The sequence below is a fragment of the Pezoporus wallicus genome, unplaced genomic scaffold (assembly GCF_028554395.1).
Source record: "Pezoporus wallicus isolate ANWC-B61680 ecotype Strahan unplaced genomic scaffold, APGP_CSIRO_Pwel_v1 contig_5542, whole genome shotgun sequence".
NCBI classification, from domain to species: Eukaryota; Metazoa; Chordata; class Aves; order Psittaciformes; family Psittacidae; genus Pezoporus; species Pezoporus wallicus.
In genome coordinates, this window is record NW_026640165.1 from 2,985,551 (window position 1) to 3,008,599 (window position 23,049).

General features: G+C 36.3%; 1 protein-coding gene across 3 annotated transcripts in view; it reads left to right on the forward strand.

Moving 5' to 3' along the window:
- Nucleotides 1–23,049, forward strand: part of CPNE8 (copine 8) — a 92,047-nt gene that overhangs the window by 56,819 nt on the left and 12,179 nt on the right. Inside the window, exons 11-16 of one of the 3 annotated variants that reach the window (XM_057417823.1) lie at nucleotides 1,616–1,691; nucleotides 8,066–8,119; nucleotides 10,805–10,866; nucleotides 18,402–18,448; nucleotides 19,087–19,268; nucleotides 21,092–21,219. In XM_057417823.1, the coding sequence (XP_057273806.1) occupies nucleotides 1,616–1,691; nucleotides 8,066–8,119; nucleotides 10,805–10,866; nucleotides 18,402–18,448; nucleotides 19,087–19,268; nucleotides 21,092–21,219 (549 nt within the window). Of the gene's footprint in view, nucleotides 1–1,615; nucleotides 1,692–8,065; nucleotides 8,120–10,804; nucleotides 10,867–11,664; nucleotides 12,589–18,401; nucleotides 18,449–19,086; nucleotides 19,269–21,091; nucleotides 21,220–23,049 lie in introns of those variants that run through there. The other 2 variants (XM_057417824.1, XM_057417825.1) reach the window with 2 other exon arrangements.

The following is a 23,049-nucleotide window of genomic DNA, read 5'->3' on the forward strand; positions in this document are numbered from 1 at the left end:
TGACTTGCAGGGGTTTTTTGCTTTTTCCCCATTCTGTGGTATCTGTGCTTTGAAAAAGTGATTCCAGGGTGCTTTGTGTGTGGAGCTGCTTACTGTCATGTTCATGAGTTACACTGATAAGAGTAATTGTATATTCCTAGCTCTCATTTATTCAAACATCACTTAAACTTTCTTGAGTAACAGTAATATAGGGCCTTTGTAACATTAACACAATTAGTAAACATTTCTTTGCCTCAAAACAGTTTTTGCACAAAAATTGTGAAAATGTGAACCACTTGTTCTAGATGATCCCTTTTATGGCTTCTAAGAGCTGTGTCAAATCCAAAATATTTGATACTAAAAGAAGTCACAAAAGTTGTTTTTGTTACTTTGGACAAGTCCATTTGTGTGAAACAGACTTTTTTGTGGAGTGTCCTTATCAGGAAAGTGCATGCAGACAAGTTTTGCAGAAGGAAAGAATAGGATGATGTGCAGCTTCGCATCGGGACATCGACAATACTCTGATGTTTTTATTTCTCTCTGAAGGCTTTTTCACTTAATTTCAGAGAAATTGCTACTTACATACATGGTGCAAAAGCCATTTTGCAGACTTGATATTTATGATCTGTTACACGGAAGTGTGTTTTTCTTGAATTTTAAAACTGTAAATATTACCATGCTAACCTGGGGCCATCGAAATGTTCATCTGAGAATCTAAACCCTGCAGGAGGGACTGTAAATCTCAGATTCTAGGCTTTCTCACCTTATTTCTTGTTCTCCGTCTTCATCCTCTTTCTCCAGCTAGATAGTTAATTTTTAAATTATTGCACTTTTCCCCTACGCATTGACATATTTCTGGTGATTATTTGCCTTTCCTCCATTGTTGGTTTTTTTTTTTCTTTAGATGATTAAAAAAAAATATCTAAAGTTAATGCAATTCCAGAAGTGATTTTCAGCACTTCAAAGCACAGTCTCAAATGGGAAGATTTAGGGAGATGGGGATCAAGTGATTATTCTATGTGCTAAGAGTCTCTGATTCAGTATTCTGATATGTCACTCATGGACAAAAGTTTTCCAGTGGTGTTGTCTAATGCTGTAAGTTGACTAGCCTCAGTGGATTGCTTTTCTCTTCCCAGATCTTCCCAGATCTTTCTCTTCCCAGAGGTTCTTCCTCTTAAAAGTACTGTTGAGTGTCACATTGCACAAGTTGGTAGGGATGGTCTTTCCTGGTTCCAGTTACTCCTTTCACACTTGTAATACCTCCCTTTCTCTTACATAGTCTTACACTGTGGTGCCAGTGGTCATCCAGTGAGAAAATGGTAATAGTTTTTGATAGCCTGCTTTGGTTTTCAGATTCCATAAGGTTATGTTGGGGTCAGGTGACTAATTTACAACCTAGTCCTCATTGTGCAGCTAAGTTAAGCAGAAGCCATCAGAAAGTTTTAAGCTTTTCATCTCTTTATTTCTAATAGAGTGAACACACAACAGAGGAAGAAGTAAAGGTTTTTTAACAAATTGTATCTTTTGGCATTGCTCCTTTCTTTGCCAGTTCATATCAGCTGTCCCCTCTTTTGTAAATAGCTGTAATACATGATTTTTACAGTGCATTTGATTTGAAAACTTCTTCTTTATACAGCCATGATTTCATTGGAGAATTCACAACAAGTTACAGAGAATTGTCGAGGGGACAATCTCAGTTCAACGTCTATGAGGTAAGTACTTTGAGCGTCGGGAAATAAGTGAGAACACTCCCAATGTTTTCATGGCAAATTGATCAAATTTGCACAGTACTTGTAAAAATCAAATTTTGGAATGTTTTCACATTTCCCTTTTATAAACGATAACAGAGAATCTAAAAGTGTTGTTTCATAAAAAGATTTAGAGACAAGTAGGTATGTGTGCATGTGTGTGTATGCATGCTGGGCTGTGATAAGGCAAAAAGAGCACTTCAGGCAGCTGGGTTGGTATGCTTGGAGAAAATACTGGGTTACCCCCACTTGTGTATGAACAATTTGTCATTTATTTCTTTTGCCAGCTGTTACATGTGTTATATGTTGGTTTATCCTAGCTGAGGAATATCTGGCGATTCCTACAGCAAATGCAAAGTCACAATGCCTTTCACCTTAAGTGCAGACTTCAGAATCTTTAGAGTTTTGTCGCAGGGCTTACAAGTGACAGAGAATTTATCTTATTTATTGGCAGGGTTTTTCTTGTGGTCAGTTACCACCTTTATATTACTCTTCTGGTTTAGGATTCATACATCTGCCAGCTACTGGGATTGACAGGAAGTTGTTAATTCTGTAGTAGAGTTTTATTTTTGGGTCTAATAAATCCCCAGTTTAAGACTTGTTTCTGAATTTAGTTTGAGATTATTGGGATTTTCCAAAAAGTAAACTTTCCAAGATCAAACCTTATTGAGCATCAAAATATGTTGTAATTTACTCTCGGAAGCAATCATTGAGTTTGTGGAAACAAAAATTAAGATGCATAAACTTGAAGTGTCATAAAGGGACTCATTTTTGGCATCTTTCTTTTTTTGGACAGAGCCCTTTAAAAAATATACCAGATTTGGGCACAAAAAAATTGACTGGAAAAAAATATCATTAAGACTCCTGCATTAAAAACTTCATTTTTAAATTAATATTCCAGAGGAATTTTCGTCTTGAATGAGCAGTATATCATGATATCTCAAAATGTTAAATAAGGAGAGGTAATGGGAGGAAGAGAATTAAAACTTATTTTGTTACTGAGAAGTGTCAGTTTACATTATGCAGTGTTAAACTCCAGTTTTTTATAAATCCAAGAAATTTCATTTTCATTTTGAGTCCCTGTTAATCTTATGCATAACTTGGATCACTTCAGCGTTGTCTTCAGTAGGTAACAGTGTGTAGTACCTTAACTTCAAATACTGTGAATGTGCTCCCCAGCTAGAAGCAGTACAGGTGAGTTGGAATTATGCTGCATCTGAGCTAGTAAGTTCTGCCTAGGCTGTCTTACTAGTGGTCAGTTCTGTTGCTGACATGACATGGTTATCCTTCTTTTAGGACCAGAGATAGGAAGTCTGCTTTGTGCTGTGTACGCATACTGGCACATACTGTGTCAAGTGTCTGCACTATATTGCATTGTGTTGTTGGAGTTGTCTTCCAGAATTCCTGTAAAAGGAATTGTTTTCTTTCCCATGGTAAAACAATGTGCATTGTTTCAAGTTTCACCTCTTGTCTGTGTGTGTATGTGTGAAACCCTGTGTTTCACTTTACGGTTTCTTTTTCACCCAGCAGTAGCCTAGTGCTTAGCACACAGCTAGTGCTTAGTACCTAAGCATCTAATTCACTGTTCTGATGATAGACATTCTTGGTGCATTTACACAAAACCCCTCAGCTGTCTCATGATACTGATGTAGTCGTGGTGTTTGGAAGCAGTGGTCTGCTTAATTAGAGCGGTGTCACCATATAGTCCCTGCAAGGACTCATGAACAGCAATTTTCACATGGAAGTAATGTGTGTATTTCAGGCACCTTTGTATTCTCCTGTGTGAAAATACATGTTATTGCATTTGCATATGTCCAGCCATGTGTGTTAAAGGTTTTTAGCACCCTCCATCTCACACATGCTCATAGACAAAGTGTATGAATTGTGCCACGTACTTTCAGTTTCTCTAAGGTGAAGTGCTGTACCTGTAGGTTTTGCTCTGTAGGGCTTTTATAGCCTCACTGAGATTTGCAAAGAGTCGTCTTTATTTTTAACTTCACTGTTTTGTTGTCTCTCTCATCTCTCATTTCTGTTCTAATTTTTGTCGTCTTTCATTTCTGGATATGAGCATTCATACAACACAAGAAAACTATTGTGTAGGCAAGGTACAGTCTGTGCTGTATTTATTGTCCTAAGGTGTTTATATACTGGGGACAGGGGAACTTTAGAAGAGTCCAAACATGAAGTTCACATTCAGTACTTCACATCACAGAGTCATGAACCCAAAGAACTGTGTGATATACAGAGACTATTTTGGTGTGCATTTTTTTCTTTTACAATTTCCAGACAGTATCTCTGTCTGGTAACTCTTGACAGATCTTTTGATGAAATCTTTTGTCCCTGTCAGAGTTTATAATAGTATATAATAAATATATGTGTTCAAATAGTATTGAACACAGGAATGGTCGAGTTTTGAGTTTAGATGTGTTTTCCTTTCTTTCACTTTGAAGAGTCTACAGTCTCCTCTAATGAACTTACAAAATGTTTGTATCAGTTGAGTAATGAACATAACCCAGGTAAACACAGTATCTGCCAGGGTGCCTGAGGGAAAGATAGGAAAGGTGACAGTGCGTCCTACTAGAAATTGCCTTCATTTTGCCTTGGTTATTGGAGCCTCACTCTTTTGGGTTTAGACCCTGGCTCTTATCCTCATGCAACAGATTGCTGTCATCACAACACAGTACAAATGCCCATTCCTTCCTAGGTCTGATAACCCAAAGTATTATTCTAGTTAAAAGCAGCCCTCTCTTGAAACGTGTCATCGTACACAGAGCAGTCGTGCTCTCTAGGAGTTCTGATAGCATAAAATGGGTCCTCTTGCTGCATTAGCAGTTTCAACCCTTGGCTTATATAATGCAGACCAAATATAGTACTTGAAGAAAAAAATAAGGCACCTAGTATTTTTTCCCCTGTTGTTTAGAAAGTCTAAAAGTGTTTCTTCTTTCCTGTATTCCTTCCCAGCTCCTACCTGGGACATTGCGTGGGATATTTCTTTTTTGGTATTTCCTTAGTGACTCTATCCTTGATCTCTGGTGTTACCGGAGGTCAAGATTTTGATCGTACCCCTCTCACCCCTACCTTCCCCACAGGAAAGTAATAACCAAGGCTCCCAAACTTGAGCAATGTTCATATGTGCCATCTGAAAAAACAGGAAAAATCAGCTTTTTCCACCAAATCTGCCTTTAACATAGTCTTGCTAGTATGACCAACTCCTCTTTCAAATTAGCAGCTAATTTGCCTTCAAATTATACTGCAGATAATACAAAGTGCTTCTGCTATGTGATGCCACCTGATGACTTGTGGATTCATATGGGCTGTAGCTGCTTTTGGGGCAGTTGCATGACTAGCTTTCTTGACAACTGCACTTCTGTTCCCTCTCCCTCCATTCTGGTAGGAGAGCCTATTCCTGAATTTAGACTCATATATGTGTCCAGGTTGGTGAAACTCCTGACCCGCCTGGCTGCAAGATCTTCATTGGTGCAGTCATAATCCCATGATTGGAACTTCTTTCAAGTTCTCCTTCTCCCAAGGGTGATTCAAATGTAATCCAAATCCAGCTAATTAATCATGGTCGTCCTGGTAGTTTAATTTCAAGACCTCTTATGTCCCTCAAAGTAAATACTTAAGACTTCCTTCTGTTTTGTGAATATGCTTTTTGAAGTATTTAGGTCAGCTTCTGTATTTGCGCCATGAGTTCCAGTGTCACCCAGTTTGCATGCACAGTTTCTCTCTGAACCGAACTATGTTTTTTATTCCTCATGGAATGATATTTTTGCTAATAATGAGAAGGCAGGCCTATGTGGCTGTAGCCTGGGTGGTTTTTTTTCCTGTATGGTGTACAGATCTTCGTTAGTCCTTAAGCTGTCCTTTAATTGGTCTTGGACTACTGCCATTTAACTTCAGTATTTTGCAGAATTTCATGTTCCTAATATAGGTGATCACATGTAGGATGGTTTAGGCAAGCACTAATGCAAGGTAGGGAAATAGGGTGCTCCAATTATGTACTGCATTATATTTAAGAAATGATCAAAGGTGCTACTGTGCAGAGCAGGACAAAGATAACTGAAAGCCTTGGGGGTTTTTCATATTTAGATCCAAGATCAGCCCAGAGTTACTGTGGTTTCCTATGGATAGTGTCACAACACAGATTACTGTATGCAGTCCTCTCTTCTTGTATCGCTAACATGACTTCTACCCTACCAGGAATATTCTGTTATAACATCTTAATTAATTTTGCAGTTTCTTGAATATAATATCACTATCTCACTCCCATGAATAGCATCCATTTCTTGAGCATCTTATATTTGCCTCCCCACACTGCAGTCCTCTGTACTTTGGTATTGCTTCTACTTGATCTGTCTTTGCAATATCAGAACAAAAGAGACTGGACAGTTTTGCATTTACAAACTGACCCAAGGCAGATGGAGAAATTTGTAGGAATCCCGTATTTTCAGATTAGAAACATTGCTATAACAAGCTCTTTTCAAATGACCTTTTTTTAAAAGGTAAGAGTTCATGTAGCTTCCTAGGTTACTGCAGGGGTGTGAGACTTTGGTTTATTTATAGTTACCTGAAATATGAGAAAACAAAACAAATAAAATATATTAAAAAAAAACCAACAAACAACACACAAACCCCACATCAATATTATAGCAATTGTAGTACCTGGAATTACATGAGGGAGATCAGCTGTCATTTAATTCATCTTTGATCAAGTAGATGCCTTGTTTCCCGTGATATTTCACTCCAAGCTCTAGTGCATTTCCTAGCAATTCCTAAGCAGCCAATTATCAAGTTACTTGAAGCAGAAAGTTCAGATGAATCTCCTTTTTGGCATTTACTGACTGCTGGCAAGAAATATGCTGCTAATTCAGGCCTGACCGCTGGGTTCTGGAGAGCTGTGAATGAAGGGCCACAGGGCGGGCAGGCAGTCTGTTACCTTCATCTTCCTCTTCTGGGCAGTTGTCAGCAGGAGTCACTTTCTGGATGAGATTGTGGTTCAGCAAGAATTGCAACATTGTTCATAAACCACCATTACACAGATTTAATCCACTGCTTGCCAGTCATACTGTTAATAAGAGAAACGGGTTATCTGTTTGGGTTTTTCTTAAGTATTAAAGGGTTTATGTATGTGTAAGGCAGTAAAAGCTGTGATGAACATTTAATAGATAGCTGTGTGGCATACTGGAAGGAAAGAAAGAGTCACTGTCATTTAGCCTATTTGGGAAGACCTCAAATGATAGTTACCTCTTTCTGCCTTAAGTTTCACGGCTGTTCTGTGTTGCACAGGGAATATGATCTTTAAATGTGACATCATTTTGCTTTGGGGGAGAGAATTTTTGGAGGATATGTATTACAGTTTTTCCCATTTTCAGGCAAAATTCTTGAAATGTTTTATAGCAGTTAAGAGACTAAAATTTCAGTTAGGAATGTTTTCATTCTTTGTCATTCACAGAACATTTGTGAGTAGTTTACATCAAAACTCGGCAGTAAGCCACAAGGATTTGAGTTTCCTGGTTATATAGCAGATCATGGATTGACGTAATTAACAAAATAATGTTTTGCTTCCAAATTCCATGCACTATTTTGAAAAAAGCAGGAGTACATTTTAATATGTATATGATAAAACTGACTGAGACTTGCCTTTGAATGGGTAGGTATTCAGAAGGGAAACAATTTTTATTGGTGGCTACAGTGAGGAATCTCATAGGCGTGGGTTCTGTGAAGATGCTTGAGTATGGAGAGTGCACAGAGCCCCCACAACTCCTGTACACCAGTAACCTGGTGATCTGTGCTATTTTCATTAAGTTACTGACTAGCTTTCATTCAGGCACAGTATGATCTGTCGCCCCAATTGCTCTTTCTGTCAGCCAAATCCTGTTGCACCAAATACAAAAACTAGGAGCAGAACAACTCTCATGTTTCTCAGATAATGCTGAGAAGATGGAAGGAGATTGACCGGAACGTGAAGAGGTACATTGTGAGATGGTGAAGTTGTGACACAGTACACTGAAACGCTGGAATCAGGCATGCAGAAAAATGCAGAATCTTGTGAAAATTAAATGAAGTCTTTCACTGAGTACTCAGATTTAATGAACACTGTCACCTCTGTTTCGCAGGTCCCCTATTTGTCTTACCTAGCAGGTACCATGAAGATAAATTCACTGGTTTTCAGATATGCCTATATCCCAGCATTGGGGTACATAAGTAAACAGGATGCTTAGTGAATTTAGAATCCACTAAAAATAAACTATTTTCTGCATCAAAAGTATCTTAACACTTATCTTAATGTTAGATCATAAATCATGCTGCTTTAATATTTGTATCTGTGTTTCTAGGTAATAAATCCAAAGAAAAAGGGAAAAAAGAAAAAGTATGTTAATTCTGGAACAGTAAGTAAATGTATTTTATGTTACTGGATGCTTTTAACTTGAAATAGAGTATAATTGACTTGTAATTTAACAGGATTAGAGCAGAAGCTTCTGTGAAGGCCACGACAGTAAATTATTTACTGTTATACAGCATTAATTTCAGAATTTTTAAATTTAAACAGTCTTAATAAAAGCTCTGACCAAGTGTGCAATGAATTCCAAAATAAGTTATAGTAAAATTTCAGTCAAATTTCTGAAATTACTGAACTATTTATCTGAAACAGATGGACTTTCAGAAGTCCATTTTCTTCTTAAGTTTAGCTGCTGAGTTAGCATCAGTAAAAGCTAGTGTGCTTAGCATGTCTAAACCAAAATGAGTCAACATTTTTTATTGCATAGGAGTTTTTGTAGGTAAATGTTAAAAGATCTGTTAGTTCAGTTTGGGATGAGAGTTTAATGTCCTGTTGTTCATATTCCATAATCTGTTTTATGAACCATTAGCAATACAAATAATTCCCAATTTCTCAGCTTCTGTGTTCTGGAATCCATGAAATTCAAAATATCATTAAAAATAATGAAGATAAATGTTGAGGAATCGTATATTGCAAAACTAATCAGATGTAAGATAGGTTTTTTGAAACATCCAGCATGTGGGGTTTTTTTCCACATGAACAGTTCCACTGAAGTCAGTAGGGCTACTTTCACTCTGAACTCTCGCCTTGAAGGAATGTTTTGTCATTCTCAAAGCTTGTATAAGCCTGTGCATCAGTAGGAAAATAAACACTTATTTTTTACCTCTGCTTTAAATTGTAAAAAATAAGCATAAGCAGCTTGTCCATGAACATTTACCATTCAAGATCTGATTCATTAGGTAACTTTTTTTCTTACATATTTCTTTTACTACAATTTAATGTGTTTAAAGTTCTGTTATGCTAAATCAGTGAGTCAGAAACTTATGAAAAATTGCTATTTTAAATCAATACTAAAAGTAAGTGTACTCGGAATGGTATGAAATCTGGCTTAGGGTACAGGAAAGCAAAAAATGCATTTACATGTTCAATTTTCCTGTTGAATTTGGTTTGAAGTATTTTAACACCTTCACATGTATCTGCATTTGAAAGAACATATTTTAGTCACATTTGAACAGACAGAATCAACTGTGTCTTGTTAGCCTTTGTCTCAAATTACATTGAAATTTCCAGTAAACAGTAGTTAGCAATTTTCTTTGCTCTTTCCTTCTCTATCAATGTTCTGTTGGTTTTGTAATTTCTTTTCTTCATCAAGTCCTTTTTGCATCCATTTGCCCTTCTGTTAGTCCTTCAGGCTTCCCTTATGCTTCTCCAAATTGTCACTTTCCTATGTGTTTGCTTGCAGGTTTTTTTTCTCTCCCCATCATTAATCCAAGATACTCCTTATCCTACAGTTTTCTAAATTTTCAAACCAGGCACCATCATTATCATTCTCCCTAATAGGAGCTGGCTTTTGGAGAACTTTAAGTAAAGTGGATACCTGTCATTGACCACTCTCTCGCTGCTTTTAAGGACAGTGTACATACAGTAACCATATCAATTCATTATTACTTAAGGGGTCATTTTAAATTCAGACAGCCAAAACGACATACTAAGCAGAAATATTTATACAAGTAGTGAAATGTAAAATCACCGTATAAAACTTGGAACATTGGTATTGTCTGTATGGAAGTAAACCCTTTGGCCACTTGGAAAGGGTGGTGTTGTCTATTTTCATTTTTTACCATTTAAAATCAGATTCACTGAAAACATTAACTAGTTAAGAACAAGATGACCAACCGTAATAACAAATGAACCGTTAAAATGGCTGAGTCCAGTGGGAAATCACATAAAAATTTCAATCTTATATGCAAGACTATGCTACTGATAGTCTGGTGGAACTATATACATATATATATATATATATATAACTATATATGATCGTCTGTTCTCAGCTAGAAGGGTAATTTGATGGTTTTAAACTTTGCGAGTCACTAAGACTCACAGAGAACCTGTGACAAAGAAAGTATTCTGGAAGGCAGAATTGCTGCCTGTAATCTCATTCTGAATGAGTCCAAGTGTACAACACAGGATATTTTCAGGTTTTATATTTTGCTGTAGTTGGAGGAAAATCAAATTTCATGACAAACTTCCACCCCCTTTTTATAGCCGTGTATCGTTATCGGTGAATTTGCTGAGTATTTACTTAGGCAGTTTTCATAGACTGCCTGATGCACTTATGTTGTGAGTTTTGTGTCACTTTGTAGATAAAACAAAATTAAATTATTTGTTTCATAAATGATGTGCAGTATATGAAGATCTTAAATACTGAATCTTTTCCACTTGAGTTTATACTTCTGGGAATCAAGTACTGAAAGTGCCAGTAACACATTTAGACCACTACCCGTGTGATCAGAAGACGTGTATGTGGTAACCTGCCCTGGAATACAATCTTCTATCCCTTAAATGTGTCTTAAAAACAGCCCAACAAACAACTGTAGTAGACTTCCAAATTTGCCTTTCAAGGCCTGCCTATTGAAATGTTTTTTGTTTTTTGTTTTTTTTCATCTTCTTTTTTCCCTAGTACTGTAGGAAATTTTATCTTAAGGAGAGAGCTCCAAAAACATTGTGCTTATGTCTCTACTTGTTCAACTGGGAAATGACAATTCATGTCTGACTCTCTTTTATTTGCTTTCAGGTAACATTGCTTTCCTTCCTAATTGAAACGGAAGTTTCATTCCTTGACTATATTAAAGGCGGGTATGTGATTGGCAACAAACCTTTCTTGTTTTCACAGTCTCAGTGTAATTCACTAACAATTTGTGTATGTACTTTGCATATGATGACTCTGAGTAGTATCTGTAAAGAGATGTATTGTTTCCTCATTTTAGAGGCTGCCATTTGCTACATAAAACCTGCAGTTACTGATGTAAGTTAAGTCATGGAACTTCGCTTAAAATGTTGGAATCGGTGTTGGTACTAAAACACAGAGATTGAGTAATGACCTCTGATCAGCCAGTGAAAGTTGGATTAACTGAAAGGGAATTACCTAGATACTATAAAATTAGTAAAATGATGGTTTAGTTCTTGTGATTGCACTGACCTTTGGTGTATTTAATATTGGCATTTATTTAGAGCCTTTCCCTTTCAAAGGTATTTTTTCAATACTAATTACGTAAAATTTATAGCATGTTCTATTTCTCATTTATTGTCATTTTCCCAAAAGGGAAGTAGAGACAAGCATCGCATGGCTTACCGTAGAGCATGCCTAGGTTGAATCTCGGGAATTCCTCAGGCTCTTAATCTCCCTGCCAGAACATAGTTCTTCTCTATGATAAATGAAAATACTTTGTTACATGTTCCTAGGCACTTAGTATAGATTTCTGAGGCATACTATCTGAATATACATCCCACATGTATTTTAAAGCATTGATTACCTGTGAAGAAAAAAGTTACTTTTTTTGTGCCAGTCTTAGCCAGGCTTCAGCTGAAATGAAAAAGAACTCTGTGTTGTATTTTGGCAGTAGCAATATAGGGCTTTGACTTTGTTCCCAACAGTGGCAATCTTATGTTCCTGTTGTGGACTTTAACAGAAGCAGAAAATGGCCATCCATCCATGTTTATCAGAAGTTTGTACTGAATGAAGTATATGTATGCACAAATGCACTAACGAACAGTTTTACCTTTAATGTTTTGTGAAGCATGTTGTACATACTTGCCACAACCGTCTTATCCCCATTCATTCAATATTCATCTATACAAGAAGAGTATGTATAAGGAACTGAAGAATTAAGTTTTATATCTAAATTTGGAAAGAAAAATATATGGTGGGTGCATTCGTAATCTTTTTAGAGTGGTTTAACACATTTTTCACTGAGATGTTACAATGCAAGTTAAAAAACCTAATTATCTACATTCTGTAGACAAATAATAGAAATTTTGATTACAAATAATACTTTGTTGTTCTTACTGATATTTTGTATATATCTCTGTAACCGCAAGTCAAAGAAGACCTATGGTGATAATTGCAGTTTAAGATTTTTTTCTGCTCTTTTATAGAAATAGAGTATAATTCAGCAGAATGCTCTGTGCTTAAAAGTATGAGCAGACCATTAATACTTATTGTTTAATTATTTCGTATAGAATCTTGTTTAGTGATTCATACTATAATTTGTGCGTACATGCCAGTGAAAACTGTAGAAGTACTTGTATAAAATGTTACCTTTCTGCAACCTATACAGTTTTATAAACATGACCAGGAGGCTGAGACTCAGACTCACTCTCTTGGCTTCTCTCTCCCTTCATTTATCTCATTTAATACTACTACATATCAGTTGCAGTCCAGTTGGCAGATTATGAGGGAAGGGGGAAGAGAAGATTTCATCATTAATCAGTTTGTTTTCCCATCATGTTCTCCAAAATCATTTTCTTTTTTAATTCCCTGGTTTTCTTCCATTTAGTTAGGCAAGGGTAAGAAAATACTGATTCATTGAATCTTTGGTAAATGGATGCCTATGAAATACTTCATGTTCAGAACTTTCATTGTAATTGATTTGAGGTGTCTAGAAGTAATATTGATTAAATAGAAATCTTGACAGCTTTAACTGCAATAAATTGGGATTACAGTCTTAATTTCATTTGCGGTTTGAGTCTGCATCTGTTTAATTGGGATATTCCATTATCAGTATCATCAATATGACTTGATTGTGGGTTTTTTTTTTTAAAGGTCTGAAGAATTAAATAGAAGTTTGTCCATAAATTCTAATTCCATTTTACTACACAACACTGGATTTTATAGCAGTGTAGCAGGAAAGAGGTGAATGTCTCTTTTGCATCCACCTTACCTCCTAAGAATCTTACATCTTACTAGCTGGCGATTGCTTACATCTTGATACTTAATCATATATTTTGCCACACTGACCTTCCCATATTTAAAATAGGTACAGTGTGCTAAAAATTGATGTATATTTCAAAATCTGTTTTCTCCTGCCACTTAGCAGTGAAAAACATACTCCTATCAAAATACCTCCAAATATATGGGTAAGATCAGGAGTGCAAGGTATAAGGCCTTGGAGAGGAGAGTAATTGAAATTCCTGGTTTACAGGAATGACTGTCAAACAGTACATAGTCTGCTTGGTTTTGTTTGGAAGAGAAACCAGGAGGCAAAAAGTTGCAAGATTCAGGACAGAAAGCATATTTCTGTGCAGAAGTTCCTAGCCTCTTTTACTTGGAATAGGGCGTGTACTACCAAGTTACTCTAGGCATCTAAATCAATGAAATTCAATAAGCTGAATCTTTGTGCAACTCAAAAATATTGTCACCTCCTCTGTCCCAGATCAGTGGAAGACAGGAAGAAATGTTTTCCTCCCGTCCTGTTAAAAGCCTTTCCTTCATCCAGGTTTTTGGAAATGAACACTCACACATTGTTTAGGTTCTGAGGGCTTTGGACATACATTTTTAACTGAACTGTATTTAATCATTAATGGTCAAATGGAAATTTAGAACTCTTTTCATGACAGCTATTTCCATCCAACCACCACACCATATAATGTAGTGGCATGCATATTTGGTGTTCAGAGTAGACCTGCTGTGAGATAAACTTATGAAGCAATGGCTGCCCTAACTACACATTTTGGAGGCTTTACCATATATTTCTTGTATCCTTGGAGAATAATAAGGAATAATAAGACTATACAAGAGCAAGGTCTTGTAGAGTCTTTGTCAGAAATATGTTCTCTAAGTTGATACAGCATTTGGCCAAACAGGAATCTGTAAAGGCGAAATTATAACTGTCACTGGGGACTTAAATACCATGGAGAGGATGCAGCCTGTTGGTAGTGTTACTTACTCCATTAGCTCCACTCTAGAGTTCTGCGCAGTAAGTGGTCCTCAAACCTTCAACAGCTCCCCCCGCTAACAGACCAGCTGGTTGTCACTCTGAAGCCGCAGGAGGAAATACGTATTTCCTTCCAATGTGCTGTTTAAAAAACCCTAATTGTTACAAATGTTATCAAGACTAATCAAATGCCACATCCAGACTTGGTTTTTTCCCTTATGTATATCAGTGATGATAGAGCTCCTATTAAAAGACAATAGGTTTTGACTTGCTTTCCTAAAGAAACACACAAAATGGCTACTCTGTCACTGTGAGGTGAAGATTACTGTTTCTTTTAGGATACTTTCTCCATTTTTCATGGTAGTATAGGGTAAAATCACCTGTCCAGGTAGCAAGTAGGCCATGTCTTTCTATACCAGCTAAATACTGGCAGAGCAGTAGTCATCTATCCAGCTCTGAATCCATAAGACACATTGCTCTGCTTGGATATTTTACTGTAGTTCTCCCTTGAGGTGAGACACAAAGCAGCGCAGCCTGCCTAGCCAGGTGTCAGTGTTTTAGCAGCTTTTGTGCAAAGCCTCATGACCTTGCAGCATCACTCATGTAGCAGGTATCATGAGCTTTTAGTGTAGCTCCTTGGAGAACAACACAGCTGGAAAAGCAAGGACATGGCCTTAGACAAAGAATTGTCCTTATCAGAAACAGAAGTTGTGTTCTCTTGATGTGTTTTAAAATTTGCGTCATTAAATCAGGCACCTAAATTTGTGTCAAGGACTCCAATTTTGTAAGCTTTTTTAAATTTTGAATGTTTTTATTCCGAATTAAGGAATTTTCAGCTAATGTCCCTTATACAAAATACATTAATCAAGACTACTATTTAAAAATAGGTAATTGTTGATGAAGGCTAAGAGGTTAATAATAACAGTAACTTAAAAATATGTAGTTGATGCAACCTAAGAATTAGTGTATTAAAAAGAAATAAAAAGTAGCAGATATAAAAGCAGGACAGTGGACTTTCAGCTGTATTCATTACATTTAATTTGGTTCTAGAGTAATATGTGTTACCAGGAAAACTCTTCCTGAAATGTCATCCAGATTAATTTCCCAGCCATCCCATTTGGCTTCAAACGTAGTTGTATCTGATGTTTTCATGACACACAGCTTTTAAATTAGCCTTTCTGGCTTAAATTCTAGTTATGGCTGATTAATTGTTTCAGTCTTGGTGAAATGGTAAAGAAATTAATAGCTTTTCTTAATAATCTTTAACACAAAACACATTCACAATATTACAGCTGCTTTTGAAAATATTTTTCTAATGGTGTTAATTTGAAGTTAAATTGTTTGAAAGACCCAGCTTTGTGTTCAAAAAAGGTTTAATTGCATTTTGATAATTTTGACTACAAGGTTGACCTGTGTTTTCTACTGTTTTACAGTTTATTATTCCTTTCCTCAGAGGACACTGGTGCCTTGTGTAACTTAGTATTCCAAATCTCTTTACCATGAGATCATGTGCAGAGGGATGTTTCTGGTATGGAATCAGAATTGTTTGGAAAAGACCCTTAAGATCATCAAGTCCAACCACTAACCTAGCACTGACAAGTCCACCACTAAACCATGTCCCTAAGGGCCATGTCTACACATCTTTTAAATACCTCCAGGAATGGTGACTTGGTCATTTCCCTGGGCAGCCTGTTCCAGTGCTTGATAACCCTTTCTGTGAGGACACTTTTCCCAATATTCAGCCTAAACCTGTCATGGTGCAACTTGAGGCCATTTCCTCTTGTCCTGTTACTTGTTACTTGGAGAAGAGACTGGCCCCCACCGTGCTACAACCCCCTTTTAAGTAGTTGTAGAGAGCTTTCAGGTCTTCCTTGAGCCTCCTTTTCTCCATACATACATTGTGTGATACATGAAACAAAATGGTCATTGAAAACATAGGGCAATCATGGTTTGCAGGTTTGCCCCAACAGAGTTTTGGGGCAACAGAGTTTTGTTCTGGCTTCCATGGTTCTCTGTAAGCCATAAATGACGTTCTCTGTGGTCATGTGTCCATAATGCAAATGACAGCTTTATTAAGAGTGGGATCTGGTTTTCTGAGCTATATAGGCATTTAATGCCATTTTAGACTTCCCAAAATTTCCATGGTGTAGTAAATACACTGGGGTCTTTAAAATAGCGTTAAGAAGCTATATTTAGGAAACTGGAATCTAATCTATATACAGTCATCTATAAATTGTTGACATCAAGTAGTTGGTTTAAGTTCTTGCATGTTTTCTGTAGCGATATTACTAAAATGTACATGCAGATGGGAGCAAATTCTAGAGATGTAGACATCTGTTTTGATCTTATTTTATATCATGATCTTTATAGTTGTCAAACTTGCAGATACTGTGATATATATACCCTTCTGCTTGGACAAAAATCATCCAGATTATAGTGGGTTGTAAATGGGAAAGGGAGTTTTTCTAGTTTACTAGTTGGGTTTCTGTTATCTGAAGCAATATAATACAGATACACCACTTTGAGGAAAACTTCAGAAACCGATGCTGTCAGTCATTACCTGTAGCCACAGGACTTTTTTCTTTTTTGCCATTAGATATGGTTTTAATATTTTTCTTTTGTTAGCCCTGTTCCTTTTATCTTCTTACTAATTGGATCAGAACAGCTGATCCAGGAAATGGGTTTACAAATAAGTTTTGCTGTTCTTATGCTGAGGAAAAGCTGTTTGAAGGTTTTCTTTCCTCATTGGAAAAATCTTCAGCACGCTGAAGATTTTTGTGCTGGAAGTACCTGACATATAATGCTTGGAGGAGCCTTGTTTTACTCTTCAAACATTGCACCACACCAAAGCCCTTAAAATTTAAGTGCAGCCAGATTATAGCCCAAAAGCAGTTTTGCTTAGCAGGGCCAACAGGGACTCTAAGCATAAATACAGAAGTGGTATTGTATTAGACTTTTTTGTTGTTGTTTTTCCAAACTTCTTCTCACCTAACGAGGACAATTTGTCTGCACACTATAGTGATGGTAATAGAAAACTAGTTGATGTGCATTTCTTAGGATCTTTATTCTTACAACTAACTGACAGTGCAGAAAGACATTATTAACAAGCCACAGGGCCTGACATTTGAGAATGGAGCAAATTAAATTGTCATGCTATTAAAAAGTTGTGGTGAAGCTGCATAAAGCATAATACAGAAATATTGATGGTAAACTTCTCTTATAAAGCTTAGGTCTTCTCAGAGATTGCAGCAGCTTTCACCATTGTCCATGTTAAGGCCACAGCATTTTCAGAAGTATTCCAGACTGACCATGTTGATACTGTGAGCATTAGAAGGCTTTTACTACTTTTTGGAGACAGTCCACCCATAACCTAGCTTAGTTCATTTTAGCCTTGATCAGTTTGATAAAATGATTCCAGGTTAGGGATTTTTTTCGTACCCATCTTTTTGTGAAATAAACAGTATTTTCTCTGGGCACATCAGGTTATTTGAGCAGCAGAACCACTACTGCAGAGCCCAGTGTCAGATTGTTGATGTTTAATGTAAACGTACATGAGTTAAATCTGTTCAGTAACTTTCAAAGAGCTTTAATTTTTGCTCATTAAGTTCATTGTTGCACACACTAAGAGGCAGAAATTTGAAGGAAGATGTAAAAGACTCAATCTGAGCAAATTCATACAAACTCTTTTTTCTGATAGAATCTTACTAGCTAATTATCCCCAGAATGACAGTATTTTGTCCTGAAGGAAGCTGCAGAACAGAACTGCATGTAATTGTATTGCAGCTCTGTCAAAGCCCATTGATGATCTTTTTTACAATAAATCTATGCTAACAGCTGATCCATCCCCAATAATGGCTTTATTTAGCTACTGCTCCAAATACAGATCTTTGTATTCCTGCTTCCAATTTTACTTTTGTCATCCAAGAATTACCTTGATGCACTCGCTTGAAGTAGTGACTATGTTCACATGAAAAACAATCCACTGCCAAAACTTGTGATATCCCGTTCAGAGATTTTATGCATAGCATGATTTGAAACATGTTCTGATTGAAGACAGTTTTCTTAACGCTGAAAGGAGCAGATTAGTAAAAACCTACTTCCCTTGTCAAAGTCTTCCATGACTAGGGCTAAAATATGCACAAGGAGTAATCAGTGTTTCTGTTGAAACTGAATTAATAATGTTTATGGATGTTCATAATCTTATTAAGGATTTAGGATTTTTCACAAACAATGAAGAAAAATGAAGGATGGAGTAAAGTAATAGTTTTCAGTATGCTAATAAAGTAGTGTTGTATAGCTCTTGGCTGGAACCATATAAAAGAGGTTTCTCAGTGTTCATTGCCTTTATTAGAAAGTCAGTGTCCTACAGTTTGTCCACAAACAACCTTATAATCTCTTGTTTATTTTTCCACATGACAGTACAACTGTTAATAAGATTTGTATTTGCTTTTTCTACAGAACCCAAATCAATTTCACAGTAGCTATTGATTTCACAGCCTCAAATGGTAAGAATAAAAAGAAATACCTTGTGTATGTATGTGCTGTGTTCAGTTTTAAGCGTACATGTGTGTGCATATGTATCTGTAGCAATATTCTGCTTAACTTCATTGTATTATTTTTACATATAAAATTGAGAAGTAGGAGCAGTCTGAAAATACTTGTGTATTTTCTGATTTTTTTTTTTCTTGATTAATTGTTTGGAGAAAACTGGCTATTTTAGAAGAGCCCAATGAGAGGGGCAAAAAAAGTTTCAGATGGAATTATGGCTGAAGTAGGGTGAAGCAAGATAAGTTTTGACCTTCCTCCAAAGCTGCTTTCAGAATGTGATAATACTTTTGTAAATTTCATCTTAAAAGTGTATATGATATTATAAAGACACGAATTCATGAATCTAATCACAATTTCTTGCTGTCCTTTCCATGCTGAAAAGCTTTACAGATACTACTGTTAACCTATTAAAAATGTATTCAGAACATTGCATTTTTATCTCATACAACCACAGTTATGTATCTATGAAATAAGTTCATTTTCTTTTCATGATCTTTTCTTTTCAATCTGTGCTCTCTTAGGTTTCTATTATTTTTGAAAGAGAAAATTTTGAAGTGATTCAGTTTTGAAGTAAATCCAGTTCTTGCTCTGACAGGTAACCCTTCACAGCCTACTTCACTGCACTACATGAATCCCTATCAACTGAATGCCTATGGCATGGCACTGAAAGCAGTAGGAGAAATCATTCAGGACTATGACAGTGATAAAATGTTCCCAGCTCTAGGTTTTGGAGCAAGACTGCCTCCGGATGGAAGAGTATCACATGAATTTGCACTGGTAAGTAAATAAGTATCTATATATTGTTTGAATTATGACAAAATTTTGGGTGTTAAGGTTGGAGTCTTAAGCAGTTACTGGACAAGTAAAGAACAGAGAATGTGCTAATTCTTCTGTATAAAAGACTCTTCCAAAATTTTTCACCATAGTGAAGTCACTGAGAAAAATCCAGAGCCAAGAAGTCCCTGTAGGCCAAAAACAGTCATAAAGAAAAGTAATCATCTTTAACCTCAGCTGTAGCAGCATGAGAAACAGATGCTTGAAAGACTTCAGATTGAAGCTAACCTATTTTAAGAAGCAAGCGAACCATGATCCAAGATAATCCTTCATTATTATTGTTATTGTTGTCTGTAATTTTCTGGGATCTCTTTATCTTTTACAGGCTGCTAGTTTAGATATAACTAAGTGGACTATAAGCTGAAGTACAAGAACAAATGTGAGATTGGTCTATGTGCCAATAATAAATTACAAAGCTAAATCTTAACAGGATTTTCCAGAAAGGTTAATGTGTTATAACTGATGCTTGTGATTAGTGTGGATGTTTATCTACTTGCTTATTTTGAGGTTTTTGTTCTCCTCTGAGTAGGATAAAGTTGCCAGAATTACAGCAAGTGTAGGTATATCAAGTAAGTTTTAATTAGATAGCAGCAAAGACATGGCAGAAGACTGGTGATTGTAGATGTGTATTTCTTCAGTCAGCCTGTGCTAGAAAACAATGGATAGTAATTTTCCACATGAATAGTGGAAATAATTTAAAACAGGTGTAATTGCAGATATTCATTTGACTCACAGACTTTGTTTGGACTTTTGTGTAGCAAGTTCAAATATATTGATATATATAACATATATAACCTTAGGGCTATTAAAATAGCAGGCTTATTTCTGTTTCTAAAATTAATTCATTCATGAGGCATTGTGGTGCTTTTACAGAGTAAAAAGTCTTTGTTTCCTTCCTCCATATATAAACATATATAGGTGTTTAACATTTAACGCTAAACAGTGTTTTCAGTACTCTCTTTTAATGTTCTAGATCAATTCAATGAACCCCCCCCCCCTTTACTTTTCTAGATTCTCAGGGAGATATGCTGTACCTTAGAATAAGATACTGGAACATTAAACCAATGAAGTATTGGCACCTGAAGGAGAGTAAGATGATTTGGAAGATTCTGAAGCCTTACTTGGATCATTTGTATGGCCCAAGATAGGTTGTTAATCTGGGATTTAGTTTATATGTTTGTATTGTCCTGTAAATAGGTATCCTCATTATGTAGAGTCATTACGGAGATAGGCAGTAAAATGCCTACCTCAAGAATTTACAGTTACAACCATGTCAGTGGGTTTCCAAAGAGTAAGTTCCTTTCTTCATCTGTTTATACCAGCTTGAAAAGCAGTTTTCCAATGCAGAAACATTGATGTTTTTAAAGTAAGAAATCTTTGATCCTGAACTGCATTTCTAAACAATATGCCAGTTTTACATCTGCCCTGTAATTCATACCTTGAATGTGCACTGGAAAACACTTGTTGCTGTTTCATGTAACAAAGACTGTTTAATTCCAGTTAAGATGGTATTTATGCCTAGGAACCAGTTCTAGTGATTCAGACTGCATATAACATGAGCCTGCTAGAACCTCCTTCCCTAGGCAGTTAACCCTCCCAGCCAGCCACGACACTGATGTTAGGCATTTGTAGTAAAATCTCTGAATAGAACCTAGAATGCTTAGGTTGTTGCTGTTTAAAAATGTACTCTGGGTAGTGTTCACTAACTTACGTCGTTTTTGCTTCATAATTACTTTTAGTGATTAATCATCTCTTATTTTCATTAGAATGGAAACCCTCAAAATCCATACTGCCATGGAATCGATGGTGTAATGGAGGCATATTACAGGAGTCTAAAATCTGTACAGCTTTATGGACCAACAAACTTTGCCCCTGTAATAAATCATGTAGCCAGGTAAGCATCACAACGGGTACTTTGCAGAAACTTTTTATTGTCATTATAACTATCACATATAAAAGGCTAACACCTATGTGATGCTCAACGTTTAAAACGGTATTTACAGTTGTTTTGTTTATTCAGTCTGACACAATTAACTTGTATCTTTGAGTAGCTTTGAAGACCATGTGCTAGTATTTTGAAGAATTTCATTACTGATTAAAAATAAATACAAGTGATCCAGTTGATCCATCCCATGTTAAAATCAAAATGAAAGACAGTATTTTGAGATCAGTCTGCCATGTTCCATTTTTGCCTTTTGGAGCACAGAGTTTTTGCTTCACAAAAAAGACATAAACCTATCAAAAATTTTAAAATGCGTATTTTTAGGCATGTGTGGTTCTCTTAATCTTAAATGGCCAAATCGTCAACAAAATTAATTGTTAATTCTACAGCCCAGTGAAAATTAATCTGCAAATTCTATGGTGCAAAGAATTCTCTGTGCACCCCGGCATGGCCAGATAGCTGATTTCAGTTATTTATCATTAGGATTAGTTGTTCCATCTTTGAATCACAAGATTCAAATTATGTGGATGTATATTCCATTGCTTGTCTTTAGCAACTAGCTCTCCCCTTTTAATCTTTCCTTTGACGGGATTTCTCCACTAGCAGTTTTCAGACTGTGAAGAGATACGCCAAAAGTCATGGCAGTTGGATTCCATATATGTGGCATTGAGTGTCGGCATTGGCACTGTTAACTGGAAATCTAACCCACTGACTTTTCTGGCTCTTTCTTCTTCTTTAGAACTGGTCATACCAGCTGAGCTGGTTTAGAATTTCGCCATTAACCCCAAACCACCTGTTCATTGCTAAAATTGAAAATCTTAATCTAGTACCTTCAAAGCATTGGCATAAATTGACTTTCTTTTCTCACCAGTTGTTTCTCAGGAATATTTGTCAACTCTGGCAGAATTGCAGAAGCCTGTCACCCACATATGTAGTTCTTATACCAAACGTTTGTCTGCATATCAAGTTGTTGCAAACTTTGGGAACTCATCCTGGTAGCAAATCACACTACATTATAGTGGGAAAGCTAAGTATATTCGTGATGATTTTCATGAACATTCTTAATACAATCCTTGTACGTTTTCCTTCAAGGTATAGTTTCTTGGCTACTTTATTGACTCTTCACGGACATGGTACTAGAAATTATGACTTAGTCTGAGCTTATTCTTTGAGCCTACCTTCAGCTTCAAAGAAATTTCTTCTTCCCTCATCCCTCCTATTTAAAAATATGCCTCTAATGATATCTCTGGAAACAATGTCAGATATTGCTATCCTGTTGTGATCTGAGAACAGTTCAGAAGTTCTTTGAGGAGATAATATTATCCTTTCCCTGGCTAGGAAGTTACCTAAGCTACATCAGATTCAACCTAGTGTCTTCTCTCATCTCCTCTCTGCATAGATCTTTCTTGCAAAAGACTTCAGAATATTTTATTCTGTGGAAAATTTGAAATAACCAAATTTCTACTCCATTTCTTCAGTGTAGGTATGTAGACAGTATTAAGTGCTCAGAAAGGATAATGAATTTTTATTTTACTGTCATCATTCCTTGTCACAGCAGCCATCATTGGATATGTTGTGGAAAAAATCAGATAATTGTCTGCCTGGTAGCGAAAACATATTCCACAGTAGGTCTTCCTAATCTAGATACTTAACGATCAGTTCCTACTATTAGCATGCAAATAGATAATGTTCAGCAGGTTTATTGTCTGTGCGGTTTCTCCACCCATTTGTTTTTTGGGGAGGAAGGAAGAAAAATGTGTCTTTCTGTGAGTTGTAGATTCC